Raw genomic sequence first — 15,888 nt, 5'->3', positions numbered from 1 at the left:
GAGTGGTTCATGGATGTTCTTCAGGCTGGAGGAAGGTTTGTAGTGGAGTTCCCCAGGGGTCAGTGTTGGGACCCTTGCTCTTCCTGATATATATTAATGACCTCGACCTTGGTCTACAGGGCACAATTTCAAAAATTGCGGATGATAGAAAACTTGGAAGCATTATGAACTGAGGAGGATAGTGTAGAACTTCAAAAGGACATAGACAAGTTGGTGTAATGGATGGACAGGTGACAAATGAAGTTCAATGCAGAGAAATGTGAAGTGATTCATTTTGGTAGGAAGAACATGGAGAGACAATATAAAATAAAAGTTACAATTCTAAAGGGATTGAGGAGCAGAGGGACCTGGGTATATATGTGCATAAATCATTGAAGGTGGCAGGACAGGTTGGGAGAGTGGTTAATAAAGCATACAGTATCCTGGGCTTTATTAATAGGGGCATAGAGTACAAGACAAAGGAGGTAATTTTGAACTTGTAGAAGACACTAGTTCGGCCTCAGCTGGGGTATTGTGTCCAGTTCTGGGTGTCGCACTTCAGGAAAGATGCGAAGGCATTGGAGAGAGTGCAGAAAAGATTCACGAAAATGGTTCCAGGGATGAGGAACTTCAGTTATGAAGATAGATTGGAGAAATTGGGACTGTTTTTCTTGGAGAAGAGAAGGCTGAGAGAAGATTTGATAGAGGTATTCAAAATCATGAAGCATCTGGACAGAGTAGACAGAGAGAAACTGTTCCCACTCATGAGAGGACATGGATTTAAAGTAATAGGCAAAAGAAGCAAAAGCGACATGAGGAAAAGCTTTTTCACGCAGCGAGTGGTTAAGGTCTGGAATGCGCTGCCTGAGAGTGTGGTGGGGACAGGTTCACTCGAGGCATTGAAAAGGGAATTAGACTGTTATCTGTAAAGAAAGAATGTGCAGGGTTACGGGGAGAAGGCAGAGGAATGGCATTAGGTGAATTGTTCATTCGGAGAGTTGGTGCAAGCACAATGGGCTGAATGGCCTCCTTCTGCACTGCAACAATTATGTGATTCTGTGGTTCTTTGAATAATTTCATTTCAGTGGATGAGTCTGTCTGAAAATGGAATAAATAAAAGTCACACTTTAAAGTGGATTTAAGGGCAGTTGTTTCTGCAATAGTCTGATATGTCAGGTGTGTAGAGTGTAAAAATGGCAGGAGGGTCAAGAATGACTTGACTCGAAAATAAGAAATAGGAGCAGGAATAGCCCTCAAGCCAACTCCACCATTCAGTAAGATCAAGGCTGAACACTTACATCAACTCCACTTCCCCGCCCTATCCCCACATCTCTTGGTTCCCTTAATGCCTTATTGTTGGCATCTACTGCTAAGCCATTTTGGATTGTGAGCAGGCTTTTAGCAAGGAAAAAAAAACTTTCTATAATCTAGTAAAACAAAACAAAACATGAGAACTTTCACTGTTTTTTGCAACTTGATAATGAATACTTAAAATTAATTATCTTTAAATACTTGCCTTTGTGTTCCGTGATTGAATTAGGAAGCATTGTGTTAGATACAGCACACTCTGGGGTTAAACTAATGTCATCAATAGCAAGAAATGCATTAGGTACTGCCAAGACACTGCCCTGTAGAATAATCTGTAATAAAAGAACATGAGAAGCAATTGGTCAAAACTATATTTCTAACTATCAAGCACTGTAAATTGCAAAGTCACCATTTTTACAGCATTACTCCTTATATGACAACTTGCATTTATATAGCACCTTTAAAACATCCCAAGGTGCTTCTCAGTAAGGTGTCAGTTATTCTATTCATTACTTCTCTTTTACCCCTTTTATTCTCTGCCACCCTTGCCCAATAAACTAACTGTGGCTGAGAAGATCAGCTGGCAATCTGTTTCGCGGTATCTGCCAATACCTACACTTAGGTGAACTCCTTAAAGTAGTATGATAATTCATGTGGTGACTCTACTTCCAACTCTTTTAGCTATTTTGTTTTTTTGTTCTTTATTATTTATTATCTTTCTCTTTAATTTGATATAAGGACGGCCTCTATTTTTCTTCCCATTCCCCAACCTTTAGGATCACACATCAATTACAGCTACATGAGTGAGAACGCGATGACCTGTTCCCAGGGTGTCTGCCTCGACTTCTCTGGACTAATCAGTAGGAGGAGGTATTCAAGAATGGCTTAGGGATGCTTCTTTCTGATTTCCACTACCCCCCCCCCCCACTCACCCCCCACTTTGGTGCAGATGCACTACTCACTGTTTCAGAATGATACAAATGAGATTGGAAATCCAGGAAGGATTGCGAGCAAGGGCCCTGGACCACCGAGTCATCCATTTCTGTTTTATATGTAGCAATTACAATTTGAGCAGCAGTAACTCAAGCATTTTGTTAAAATTTGTTAAAATAATATTCTCCCACATCACAATGCACAAAGGTTCAAATGCTATTTCCAATCCATTTGGCCTTTTATTGGTTTCAGACACACATTCAACTCAATAAAAATTCAAGACAGGATTCCTGTTTCCTTGCAAAAATAGATCATAGAAACACAGGAACAGGAGGAGGCCATTTAACCCCTCGAGCCTGTTCTGCCATTCAATGAGATGCTGACTAATCTGCGATTTAACTCCATATACCCGATGTTACCCTATATCCTTTCTATCTTTGGATAATGAAAGTCTATCAATCCCAGATTTAAAATTTACAATTGATCTAGCAGTAATTGCCGTTTGTAGAAGAGAGTTCCAAACTTCTACCACACTGTAGATAGCAGCAATTACTAATTTCACTCCTGAAAGGTCTGGCTCGAATTTTGAGACAATACCCCCTAGTCCCTGACTCCTCAACCAGAAGAAGTAGTTTCTCTCTATCTACCCTATCTGTTGCCTTTAATATCTTGAAAACTTCGATAAAATCACCCCTTAACCTTCTAAATTCCAGGGAATGCAACGATAGTTTGTGAAATCGCTCCTCGAAATTTAACCCTTCGAGTCCATTTACCATTCTGGTAAATCCATGTTGCACTCCTTCCAAGGCCAATATATCCTTCCTGAGTTGTGGTGCCCAGAACTCCAGGTGTGGTTTAACCAGGGCTTTGTATAGCTGAAGCATGACTTCTAATCCCTTATATTCTAGTCCTTTAGATATAAGGGTCAGCATTCCATTTGATTATTTTCTGTACATGTTCATGACATTTTAATGATTTATGTATCAGAACCCTCAAGTCTCTTTGGACCTTCAATGTTTCGAGCTTCTCACCGTTTAGAAAGTACTGCTGCAGTAAATGCAACAGCGAATCTGTGCTAACAGTTATTCCTTAAACAGTAGTGAGGTGGATGACCAGTTGATGTTTTAGTGACATTGGTTGAAGGAGGAATGTTGGTCACAACACTTCTTCTAACAGTGCCATGGGACCTGTGCTGGAACAAGTTTAATGTCTCATCCACTAGAGAGCATTTATAACAACTCAGCGCTTTCTCAATACTGCACTGGACTGTTCCCTTAGATTATAAACTCAAACCCTGATATGGGGTTTGAACCGAGAAGAATGCTACCAACTGAGCCAAGCCAACACGCAACACCGATATTTAAAAACACATGCAGACATATGCATGAAGGTTAGCATGTGAGATTTGTTAGCTGTAACAAGTTATTAAAATTTAGGAATATATATAAAAAAGTAGAGATAAACAGGAAAAGCAATTTGGTTCAAGAAGTCCATTTCACCATCCCCCTCAATCTTTCCTCTCTTCAGGAACACATAGTCTGTTAAACCCGATTTACTGTCTGCTTCAATGGGCTTGCCTGGTACTTTATTTCACAGCTTTATTATATTGGGCATCGAAAAGCATTCCACCCGGCCTTGCTTCTTAATCCTAAATGCCTCACTTTTGACTTGCGTAAATAAGGCAAAGTTCAGACTCTCCGGTACAGTAAATGCAGTGGTAGTTATAACTAACAGTAAAGTCCAGTTATTGTTATGTTTATTTCTCACCACCTTAGGCTCCTCACCTGGAAAGGTATCATGGTTTCAGCTCCACTGGGTTCCACAGGAATCTCTAATTTCGTCCAACCTCTGCTGGTTGGCCTAGTGAGGTCAGCAACTCTTTTCTTATGCCCTCCAGCTATGGTCCTAATATATAGTGACATGTTAGCTCCTTCTGTCATCTGGTACCAGAATCTTATCTGATTAAAATGAAAGAGAATGCTGAGAATAAATAACTGAATTAAAAAAAAATAATCCATTGCATACTGTAGTGTTTGAATTGTAGAAAAATTCCTGAACCATAAAACACATGTTCTTCTGAATCTCTGGAGTAATTGATTCTACAATTAATAATACATTAGGAACACTGGGTATAAAGGAATGTCCATATTTGTGAAACCAAGCAAATTACACGAGATCAATGATTAATGTTCCCTCCAAGACTTGAACATTTCACATGTTCCCATTAATTATACAATCATTCCACCATTGGCAAGAGATTGGGATCAAAGTTTGCTTTGGCCGACTGAGTTCAGACGATCAGTTTCATTATGTTTGGAAATTTATGGATTAGATTCCGGGAGGGAAAGTCAAACAATATACTTCAGAAGGTATGTGATATTATGATCATCATGGACACTGAGTGTCAGATCCTCCAGTAATGACACTTAGCAAAACTGAGTCTTAACTTGCTTCACAGAATTTATTCAGCCATCTTTACTCAATAGATACAATCCTTCAATATGTGCTATCTGGCCTTTGAAGTCCCGGGTCAGACGACTTCCTAACTAGTACAGGATGTACCATATTGTATCTAATACATGACTACCGTATTGTGTCTAATATACAAGACCACATAACACTCAGTTTTCATCATGACATCCCTCTCTTATCAGACTGAAAACATGTCCATGTTACACAAATGAATACATGCTCATTAGATAAAATCCACATATCTCTTGGTTGGTCTCCTGTGTCGCTTGGCTCTGCCTGCCATCTCAGGAACTCTGGTTATCGTCCCTGGACTTGACTGTATCAGCTTCCTTTCCCGAGCCTTCATCTGTGCCTCAGGAATGCAAGCTGACAGCCAGCTGTCAGAAACTCTGGAGTTTCTGGTCCCTGGTCCAGGTACCTCATCCCTCCCTGCCTCTATCTGAACTTCTTCTCGATGTTGAACTATTTGCTGTTCCACCATCTGTGCATTTTGACCTGAAACCAGATTTAACTCAGACTCTGGGTTCTGCAGCATTAAACTTCTGTAACACTGATATTTCTTGATATATGACGTATTTGTCATATTCTACTCCTTCTGGTGACCTCACAGTCACCCTATTTCCAGTCTTGGAAATAACGTTATGCAGTTCTGGAAAGAATGTTGTGTCCTTATTGCTCGGACTCTCTTGTCTAACCAACACTTCATCACCTGGCATCACATCAGACTCTCTGGCACCCCTTCTGTGATCTGCATAAAACTTTGACCTGCATGTGGTCAGCAAACATCTGTGAAATAACTTGTGGCCCAATGTCTGAGTACAAAGTAACTGGCAAATCATGCCTTGCAAATACCTCAGTCAGTGCTGTCACTCTTTTCTATGCTGTTGTAGACTTCATCACAACAGACTCATAGTAGTGACTGTAATAGTCAATTGCAACCAGAATTGACTCTCCTGATGGAAACGGACCTAAAAAATCTATGGCTACATCTTCCCATGGTCCAGTGGTAGCAATGTGCTGCGTATTGGTTCAGGTGGGTTGAGTAGGCTAACGACTAGACATCCATGACAGGATTTGACAAACTTTTCGGCATCCTTCTCCATTCCAGCCCACCAAATCTTGGTTCCCAGGATCTGCTTCTTATCGACCACTCCTAAATGACCTTCATGAGCCAATGCCACTATTTTATTCCTTAGCTGCCTTGGCACTACAAGTCTGTTGCCACTGAGCACACACTTCCCCATTGTGCAGAGTTCATCTCTCACAGCAACATCGGACTTGTGTATACACTTCTCCTACTGTCCTGTCTGGATCCTCTGCCTGAGGTCTTCTGGTTCTGGATCTCAGTCTGACTCTCTCTATCTTCCAAGTTGTCATTACTCTGGGTGCCAAGTTCCCGCTATAAATTGCGCAAATGATTCCGCTTCCTTCTCTACTGTAGACCTTTCCATCTTGTCCTTCAGTAGTCTTGATAGCAAATCTGCAATGTTCATCTTCCCCTCAATGTGGCTAACATTGGACTTGTATAGCTGAAGTCTAAGTACCCACCTCTCTATCCAAGCACATGGTTTTGACCTCAGAGTATATCACCTCCAATGGTTTATGGTCTGTCAGCAACTCAAATTCAATGCCAAATAAGTATGAATGAAATCTTTCACATGCCCAGACCAGTCCCAAGGCCTCTTTCACTGTCTGAGAATATCACCTTTCCACATCTGTCAAAGACTGGCTTGTGTAAGCAATGACTCTTGGTCCTCTAGCATGTGTTTGTACTTGCACTGCTCCTAGTCCAACCAGACTGGCATCTGCAATGACCTTCATTGGTGTCTGAGGATCGTCTGAGGATGTTTTGTCTTATAAAGTTTCACCATTACTGAAGTTAACTTTCATTGTGGGAAATGCCTATTCTATCATGCCTTAATTGTGAGCTGCTAAGTTCCCCCTTCCCCTTAGTGGATGCCAATCTAGGCACAGCCCTCATTTAATTAGCATCTCCCATGGGCCATAACGTATGGTTCAGCTGGGTGCTGGGCACAGAAAACAAGTAGAAAGAAGGTGACACATTGAATGCATTGAGGTGAGTCTCTATTGATTTTACTCTGACAGGCCATCACGGTGACAGGAAGCAGATAAGTATGAGATTGTCTCTTGGTTCCTTAGCCCAATGTGCCTGGCCTCAGTGCAAGGAATTTGCCTGCTCATCACCCTCCTCCGCATCCTTCTCATCGGTTGAGGAGTGGCAATCAATCATGTCCTTGTTATGCCATGCCTTCCCCTCTGCAGTGCTAGATTGTGCACAGCACAGCAGACCACCATGATACACGAGACCCTAGCAGAGGCATACTGCAGGGCTCCACCGGATCAATCAAGGCAACAGAATCTCATCTTCAGCAGCCTAATGCCCTGCTCAATGTCACTCAGGTGTAGCCAGGTCAAGTGTTGTACCTCTCCTCTGCTGCAGTGGGAGGGTTCCTCACAGGTGTCAGTAACCATGTCTTCAATAGGTAGCCCTTGTCCCTGAGAATCCATCCCTGAAGGCGAGCGGGGGTCCTGAAAAGCTGTGGCATCTGGGACTGTCCAAGTATGTAGGCATCATGCCTGCTTCCTGGGAAGTGGGAACATGCCTGCAGGAAACACTTTCGGTGGTCGCAGACCAGTTGAACATTGATGGAATGAATGATCCTGTTGATGAAGGCCACTGGCTGGTCCGTTGGAGCCTTGGTGGGCACATGCGTGCAGTTGATGATAACTTACACCTGGGTGAATCCAGCGATGGCTCCAAGTCTGATTGCCCTCTTAGACTGACTGCCAGGGTCGGTCCGGTAGCATACAGTCACCAGCCATCCTGAACAGGGCATTAGTCACCTCCTTGCTGCAGTGGTGGACTGCTGCCTGGATGATACCACACATATCCCAGGGGATCCCTGGAATGAGCCAGGCCTGTAAAAGTTCAGTACCATGGTGATCTTCAGGGCCACGAGCATAGGGTGTCCACCAAATCCCATAGATCGCAACTCATCCTACAGCAGTGTGCATATGTTGGTGAAGGCCTCCTTGGAGAGCCATAGACTTGGCTGAAACTGCCGCTCGGACATTTGGAGTTGGCTGAACCAAGTCCAGTACACTCTCTGGCGCAGGTGGGCCCTTCTTGGCATGGCGGCTGCTGTCAGTCTTCTCGTGGAGCTTAACGGGCAGGCGCATCTGCTTCCTGGACCTCCCTCCATCGGAGGCACTGCATCATGCCACAGAGGTCCAAAAAGACAGGGTGTATGAGACCCATGCCAGGTGATCAGGAGACCTCCAGAGCACAGTCTTTGCAGAGACAATCCTGCCTTGGCAGCTTCCCCTTTGCTACTTCTCTCAGCAGACATGTTAATGGCCCTCAGTGCCCATCTTTGCTGATCACCAACCTTCTCACCCAACTGTATGGCCACCCGATACTCTCACCCAATAATATGGCCACCCGAGACCAAGCCCACCCTTGCAGAGCGCACAGCACTGCAATCCGACAATGGCTTGTGCTCCCCCCTCTTCCCCTATGAACTGCTGGTCATTAATGTCTACCCATCGCGGCTCTGATGCCTCACCTCAGTGCCAGCAGATTTCAACAGCCAGAAATCCGAAGGCACGTGTGGGTCGCCTGTTGTCCCCTTAATTCCAAGCCCCATGTTGAATCGTGATCAATTACACACTAATGCATTAAAGCTAACTGTTCTACAATTTAAATTGCACTCTGTTGCTTCTGGACAGCGACACTGCATTGTGATTTCCTGCTGCTGACTAAATCTTGCACTGATGTCATGACGTTGGTTTCCGGGCGTACTCGTCCAACGCTGTACTGCGGCTCCCCCATGACTCCATTCCTGCTCCAAACAGGCTCACTAAAGTCAGCCCAAGTTTAGCAAATGCAGCCAAAAGCTGGTATCTATAGGATGCCATGTGGCTAAGCCGCTCCCTTCCCTGGGCATTCTAGTTCACATTCTTAAATTCTAACACTAGGGGCTATGGTACATGTGCAGTCAATATCCTTCATCGAAGCAATATTGAGAACAAGTATGTGGTAGGATATCTATTATTTACTATCGATTATGTCAGCGGCAAGACACAACTATCCTTCTTGCACATGTTCGACAGAACATGGACTTCTGGAAGGCATTTTATACAGTGCCGCACAACAGACTTGTGAGTGAGTTACAGCTCATGGAATAAAAGGGACAGTAGCAACAATGGATACAAAATTGGCTGTGTGACTGGAAATAAAGAGTAGTGGTTAATGGATGTTTTTCAGGTTGGAGGAAGGTTTGCAGTGGAGTTCCCCAGGGGTCTGTGTTGGGACCCTTGATCTTCCTGATATAAATTAATGACCTAGACCTTGGTGTACAGGACACAATTTCAAAATTTGTGGATGTTATGAAACTTGCAAGTATTGTGAATTGTGTGGAGGATAGTGTAGACCTTCAAAAGAACATAGAACATTTGGTGGAATGGGCGGACATGTGGCAGATGAAGTTCAATATGGAGAAATGTGAAGTGATTCATTTTGGTAGGAAGAATATGGAGAGACAATATAAAATAAAGGGCACAATGCTAAAGGGGGTGCAGGAGCAGAGGGACCTGGGTGTATATGTACATAAATCATTGAAGGTGGCAGGACAGGTTAAGAGAACGATATCCTAGCCTTTATTAATAGGGGCATAGAGTACGAGAGCAAGGAGGTTATATTGAACTTGTATAACACACTTGGTCAGCCTCAGCTGGAGTATTGTGCCCAGTTCTGGGTGCTGCACTTTAGGAAAGCTGTGAAAACATTGGTGTCATGCTAGGCCCCCACCTGCCAAGAATAAGGCACATCAATTTTGTCATAAACATTGATCTTCAGCTGTTGTTGGAGCGAGGAAATGACTTGTTAAACAGATCAGCCGAGGCTGGAAGAAACATTTACATACTAACAGACATCGACGGTGAGGAAGCACATTCCAGGGCCTGCTAAGGAGGATATCATCCACAAGGGCCAGGACTGGTTAGACCACTGGTCACATGACTACCTGACTGTTCCAGGGTTTTCTTTTGAACTGCCCACAGAGAGTTTGAACTCAGGATGTCTGTTTGCTCCTGGAATGAGAAGATCTCTCTCCTGTCTGGTCCCAACTCTTTCTCACAAGCCTCTGAATCCACTGAAGACACATGACTGCCAAGAGAGAAATGTCTCCTACAGCAAACAAGGTTTAAGAAGAATACTGGGCCCTAACGAAAAGCAAGACCTGCTGACAATCAAGGAGTCTACAGTGATCTCGAAGAACCGTAACAACAACTCTTCAGATATTGCCTCAAACATTTCCACTTTATCTTTCTTCTGCTCTTTTCTGTCTCTATTTGCATGTGTGTATCGTGTATGCATGTTAGCGTGGGGCGCGTCATGTATCTGTAGGCATTAACCAAATTAGAGTTTAAGTTTAATAAATTTCAACTTTTCTTCTTTAAACCTAAGAAAGCCTGTTTGTGCTGGTTTCTTTGCCTTATAATTGGAAAGCGGTGAACAAGGATTCACCAAGGGGGAGCTAAAAACCCTGTTACAGTAACCAGGTGAAGGCTGAAAGGGAACCTCTTTCTCACCTGGTCATAACAATTGGTGAGAGTGCAAAAAAGATTCACAAGAATGGTTCCAGTGATGAAGATCTTCAGTTATGCAGATAGATTGGAGAAGTTGCCGTTTACCTTGGAGAAGAGAAGGCTGATAGGGGATTTGATAAAGGTATTCAAAATCGTGAGGGGTCTGGACAGAATAGATAGGCAGAAACTGTAAAATAAAAGCAAAATACTGCGGATGTTGGAAATCTGAAATAAAAACAAGAAATGCTGGAAATACTCAGCAGGTCTGGCAGCATCTGTGGAGAGAGAAGCAGAATTAACGTTTCAGGTCAGTGTTCTGAAGAAGGGTCACTGACCTGAAACCTTAACTCTGCTTCTCTCTCCACAGATGCTGCCAGACCTGCTGAGTATTTCCAGCTTTTCTTGTTTTTATTATAGGCAGAAACTGTTCCCACTTGTGAAAGGATCGAGAACGAGAGGGCACAGATGAAAAGTAATTGGCAAAAGAAGCAAAAGTGACATAAGGAAAAACTTTTCCCCGCAGGGAGTGGTTAAGAGCTGGAATGCATTGCTTAATACTGTGGTACGGGTAGGTTCAATCAAGGCATTCAAAAGGGAATTAGACTGTTATCTGTAAAGGAAGAATGTGCAGGGTTAAGGGGAGGTGGTGAGGGAATGGCACTAGGTAAATCGGAGAGCTGGTGCAGGCACGATAGGCAGAATGGCTTCCTTCTGTGATGTAATAATTCTGTGATCCTTTTGTACAGCATGTCCTCACCCACACTATCTGCTTCTTTATTATAAAATAGCTAAAGTTTTCCATTTCCAGCAATTGTACTATTCTTAATTAATCCTCAGACATTTGACAGTTCAATAATGCTTTATCTAGAAGTCTCTAATGATTTATTTGATTCTTTTTGTGTTCAAGTAAAAAGTTGGCTTTGAAATGTGGATCGGACGGGGAAGTGATTTGAGGTAGAAGATCAGCCATGTTCTTAGTGTATGGTGGAGCAGGCTCGAGGGGCCTTATGGCCTACTCCTGCTCCTATTTCTTACGTTCTTATGTTCTCAAATTGTGCCAAGGGATGATGATGGACAAGCATTTAACAATTCTGTCTCAAAGTCCTCACAAGATGTTGAATCCTCTGCTAAAAAAAGCAGAAAGAGGAACTTCAGACAAACACGTTAAATGTTTATTGGTTAATATCACTCGCCACAATTTCAAGGCGATTATTTTTTCTTTCAGATGAACACTGATGACTTTCACCATGTTCAACGTTTGGGCCACTTTTAACATCTTTCCTTTTCCCAACTCTGCATTCTTCCAACGTGGTAGCACAAATATTAAAAGAAATAGATGGAATTTTTTATAGATAAGCAAGAACGAGATAAAAACAGTAAGGGGGAATAAGAAAAGGAGAAATTAAAATAGAAATTAATAAGAACAGTGAGAAAGGGAGTTAAGGAGAATTGTAAGGGTAGTGACAATGTGAGCATTGCAGATGTATTTGTTTCCAGACTGCGTGAAAACTAGAGGAGTCTGAAAGGCAATGAAAAGTATTTGGTGCACTGCAACCTGAGGATCATTACCCTAATACATATAGCCATTTTAAATTTGGACTACAGTGCGCTGGAGGGAGACTGAATTTGTACAGGTTTGTTGTTATGACTAACTTGATTTCATGATCGATCATGTTTGTCACATCTTCATCCCATGGAGCACATTTATCTCCATGAGAAAAATAAGATGTAAAGTTCCTTGGGGCTTCTCAAGCTCTGCCTTATAAGTTTGGCATAAATTAATAAATAGGAAACCCTATTTATGGACAATCCTCTGCCAACATTACGGCAGCTGCACAGAAGTCTCATGGAAATTCACCTCCATATCCAACATAAATAGGGGCTGGGAACAAGACCCAGGCACCAGATAATAGCGGAATGGCAAGAGATATAAGAGATGGAGCCCTATGACCATCTGCTGCAAAATCTGTGAGAGCCAGCTTAAGCCAGCAAACTCTTCAAAATTCTACCTTGTTGCAGTATACTGACTTGTTAATTACTACAACATTTGAGTGTTTTGGTTGTGCCTTAATTGCTTATGTACTTTGTTTTATCTTCTTGTCAGGCTTCATATTTAAACAAATTTCTTTTTAGAAACAACTGAAACATAATTACCTGACATGGAAGACCCTTGATTAATTGGTTCTTCAAAACAGGACTGCCAAGCTGACATGTATTCTTTGCTTTATCTTGTGAGGTTGCTTTGAAATAGATGAACACTCCTACCACATAAGAGAATACAAAAACAATTATTCACTTACTTCATTTTAAAACCATCTGATCCATAAAACATAAACATCAAAAAATCATGTTTACTAATTCTTGATTTGTAATGCTGCATGACCAATGCTGACTATTTGATATTTATTGAATTAATATAATGTTTTCATCCATTGTCTAGAACAAAATACCAAGAGATAATACCAGAATTAAAATAGGCAGTGGCATCTAATATTAAGATTTGCAAATGCTGTACAATTTGTTCTACTTCCACACAAACATGCAAATTTTCATCAAGTTTCACATAGTACCATCGGTAACTGTACCAAACTGTACTAGGCACTAGGGCCTGGAGTCTTCTCTTCCTGCCCAGGAGCGTTAAGAAACATAGGAACAAGAGTAGGCCATTCGGCCCATCAAGCCTGCTCCAACATTCAATTAGATCATGGCTGATCAACTACCTTAACACCACTTTCTCACGCAATCCCCATATCCCTTGATGTCATTTGTCTCCAGAAATCTATCAATTTCTGTCTTGAACATGCTCAATGAATGAGCTTCCACAGTCCTCTGGGGTAGAGAATTCCAAAGATTCACCACCCTCTGAGAGAAGAAATTCCTCCTCATCTCATTCTTAAATGGCCTGCCACTTATTCTAAGACTATGTCTCCTCGTTAAAGACTCACCAGCCAGGGGAAACATCCTAAATACATCCACCCTGTCATGCCCTGCAAGAACTTGTAAGTTTCAATGAGGTGACCTCTCATTCTTTGAAACTCTGGAGCATATAGGCCCAGTTTCCTCAGTCTCTCCTCATAAGACAATCCCACCATCCTAGGGATTAGTCTGGTGAACCTCCATGGCACTCCCTCTATGGCAAGTATATCCTTCTTTAGATAAGGAGACCAAAACTGTACACAATACTCTAGGTGCGGTCTTACCAAGGTTCTTATACAATTGCAGCAAGACATCTTTATTTCTGTACTCAAATCGCTTGCAATGAAGGCCAACATACCATTTGTCTTCCTAATTGTTTTCTGCACCTGCATGCTAGCTTTTAGTGACACTTGAACAAGGACACCCAGGTCCTTTTGGACATCAACACTTCCCAACCTTTCACCATTTAAGAAATACTCTGTCTTTCTGTTTTTTATACCAAAGTGGATTACTTGACACTTATTCACTTTATATTCCATTTGCCATGTTCTTGCCCATTCACGTAGCCTGTCCAAGTCCCCTTGAAGCCTCCTTGCATCTTCCTCACAACTTATTTCCCACCTAGTTTTGTGTCATCAGCAAATTTGGAAATATTACAATTGGTCCCCACATCCAAATCATTTATATAGATTGTGAACAGCTGTGGTCCCAGCACTGATCCTTGCGGTACCCCACTAGTAACAGCCTGCCATCCTGAGAATGACCCATTTATTCCTACTCTGTTTTTTGTCTGTTAACCAATTCTCAATCCAGACCAGTATATTCTCTCCAATCCCATGCACTCTAATTTTATTTACTAACCTCCTGTGTGGGACCTTATCAAAAGCCTTCTGAAAATCCAAATATACATTGGTTCTCCTTTATCTATGCTACAAGTAACACCCTCAAAAAATTCCAACAGGTATGTCAAACACGATTTCCCTTTCATAAATCCATGTTGTCTCTGTCCAGTTTTACCACTATTTTCTATGTGTCCAGTTATCACATCCTTTATATTGATTCTAACATTTTCCCTTCTACTAACATCAAACTAACAGGCTATAGTTCTCCATTCTCCCTCTACCTCCCTTCTTAAATAGTGGGGTTACATTTGCTACTTTGCAGTCTGCAGGAACTTTTCTCGAATCTATAGAATTTTGAAAGATAACCACCAATGCATCCATTATCTCTGCAGCCACTTCCTTCAACATTCTAGGATGTGGTTTATCTGATCTAGGGGATTTATCAACCTTCAAACCAATTAATTTTTAAAGTACTACCTCTTTACTAGTACTAATTTCTTTCAGTTCCTCAGTTTCACAAGTCCCTTGGTTGCCTAGTATTTCTGGGACATTTTCTGTATCTTCTTCTGTGAAGACAGGCACAAAGTAATTGTTTAGTTTCTTCACCATTTCCCTGTTCTCCACTATAAATTTGCCTGTCTCCACCTGTAATGGGCCAATATTTGTCCTAGCTAATCTTTTCTTTTTCACATACCCAAAGAAGCTTTTACAGTTGGGGCAGGACTAAAGCCTGCCAGCCTGGTCCCATCAAGAATCCAGCCCATCGTCCTGGCCAAGGGTCATTAAGTATGCAGGGTGGGCTCCCAGTGTGATTCCCATCAACAGTGGGAGCCTGATACTGTAATAACAAATAATTCTGCTGCTGCAAAGGAATCTCTAGAGCATCACCAAAACAGGCAGGAGACCACTTAAATAGGCAGAAGATTCCCAAGGCTACATCTAAGTTTTTTTTTTAGACCTCGACCCTCATCAAGTGAGAGATTGGGCTGAAATGGAGAAGTTCCGACTTTCCCATTGTTACTCCAGGGCCCAAAGACTTTGCAATATCCAGTGCCTTCAGTCGTTTCCTGATATCTCATGGCGTGAATTGGTTTGGCTAAAGACTGGCATCTCTGATGCTGGGGACATCAGGAGGAAGTTGAAATGGATCATCCACTCAGCACTTCTGACTGAAGATGGATGCAAATGCTTCAGCCTTTCCTTTTGCACTGATGTGCTGGGCTCCCCCATCGTTGAGGATGGGGATATTTGTGGAGCCTGCTCCTCTTGTTAGTTGTTTAATTGCCCACCACCATTCATGACTGGATGTGGAAGGACTGCAGAGCTTAGATCTGATCCGTTCGTTGTGGGATCGCTTAGCCCTGGCTATTGCATGCTGCTTCCGCTGTTTGGGTATTTTTAGGTATGCCTGGTGCTGCTCCTGGTATATCCTCCTGCACTCTTCACTGAACCAGTGTTAAGAGGTGGGAAATGGAGGAACCCAGGCCCTGCCTCCCCATCAGCATTCCAAAGGAAATTGAGGTGAGTTGTTTCACAAGCAGCTGATGCACTACTACCTGCTTTTCATCCCCAGTTGAGATTTACCTCTAATAGTACTCAGCTGTTCATCAACTTACATATTAGGCTGAATTTCTGATGGGATATGGAGGCAGGACCAGAGCCATGCCAGTCCATGATTTCCTATAACCGGCTGGCGTGCTGGTCTACCGCCATGGTCCTGCCACCAGGCAATTTGCATTGAGACTGGATCAGGGTAGTGGGGGAGGTAATGGCTGCCCGATCGCAAGCGGCGGGTAGCCAATTAGGCCAATTAAATTGCCCATTTAGG

General features: G+C 42.6%; 1 protein-coding gene across 1 annotated transcript in view; it reads right to left on the bottom strand.

Moving 5' to 3' along the window:
* The window catches only part of malrd1 (MAM and LDL receptor class A domain containing 1), a 449,626-nt gene that overhangs the window by 312,516 nt on the left and 121,222 nt on the right, over positions 1–15,888 (bottom strand). The window contains 3 exon segments of the mRNA XM_068053300.1: positions 1,496–1,619; positions 4,005–4,178; positions 12,457–12,563. Of these exon segments, the coding sequence (XP_067909401.1) occupies positions 1,496–1,619; positions 4,005–4,178; positions 12,457–12,563 (405 nt within the window).

This window comes from Heterodontus francisci, chromosome 2, assembly GCF_036365525.1.
Source record: "Heterodontus francisci isolate sHetFra1 chromosome 2, sHetFra1.hap1, whole genome shotgun sequence".
Taxonomy (NCBI): domain Eukaryota; kingdom Metazoa; phylum Chordata; class Chondrichthyes; order Heterodontiformes; family Heterodontidae; genus Heterodontus; species Heterodontus francisci.
This window is presented reverse-complemented; position numbering and strand designations above follow the sequence as displayed.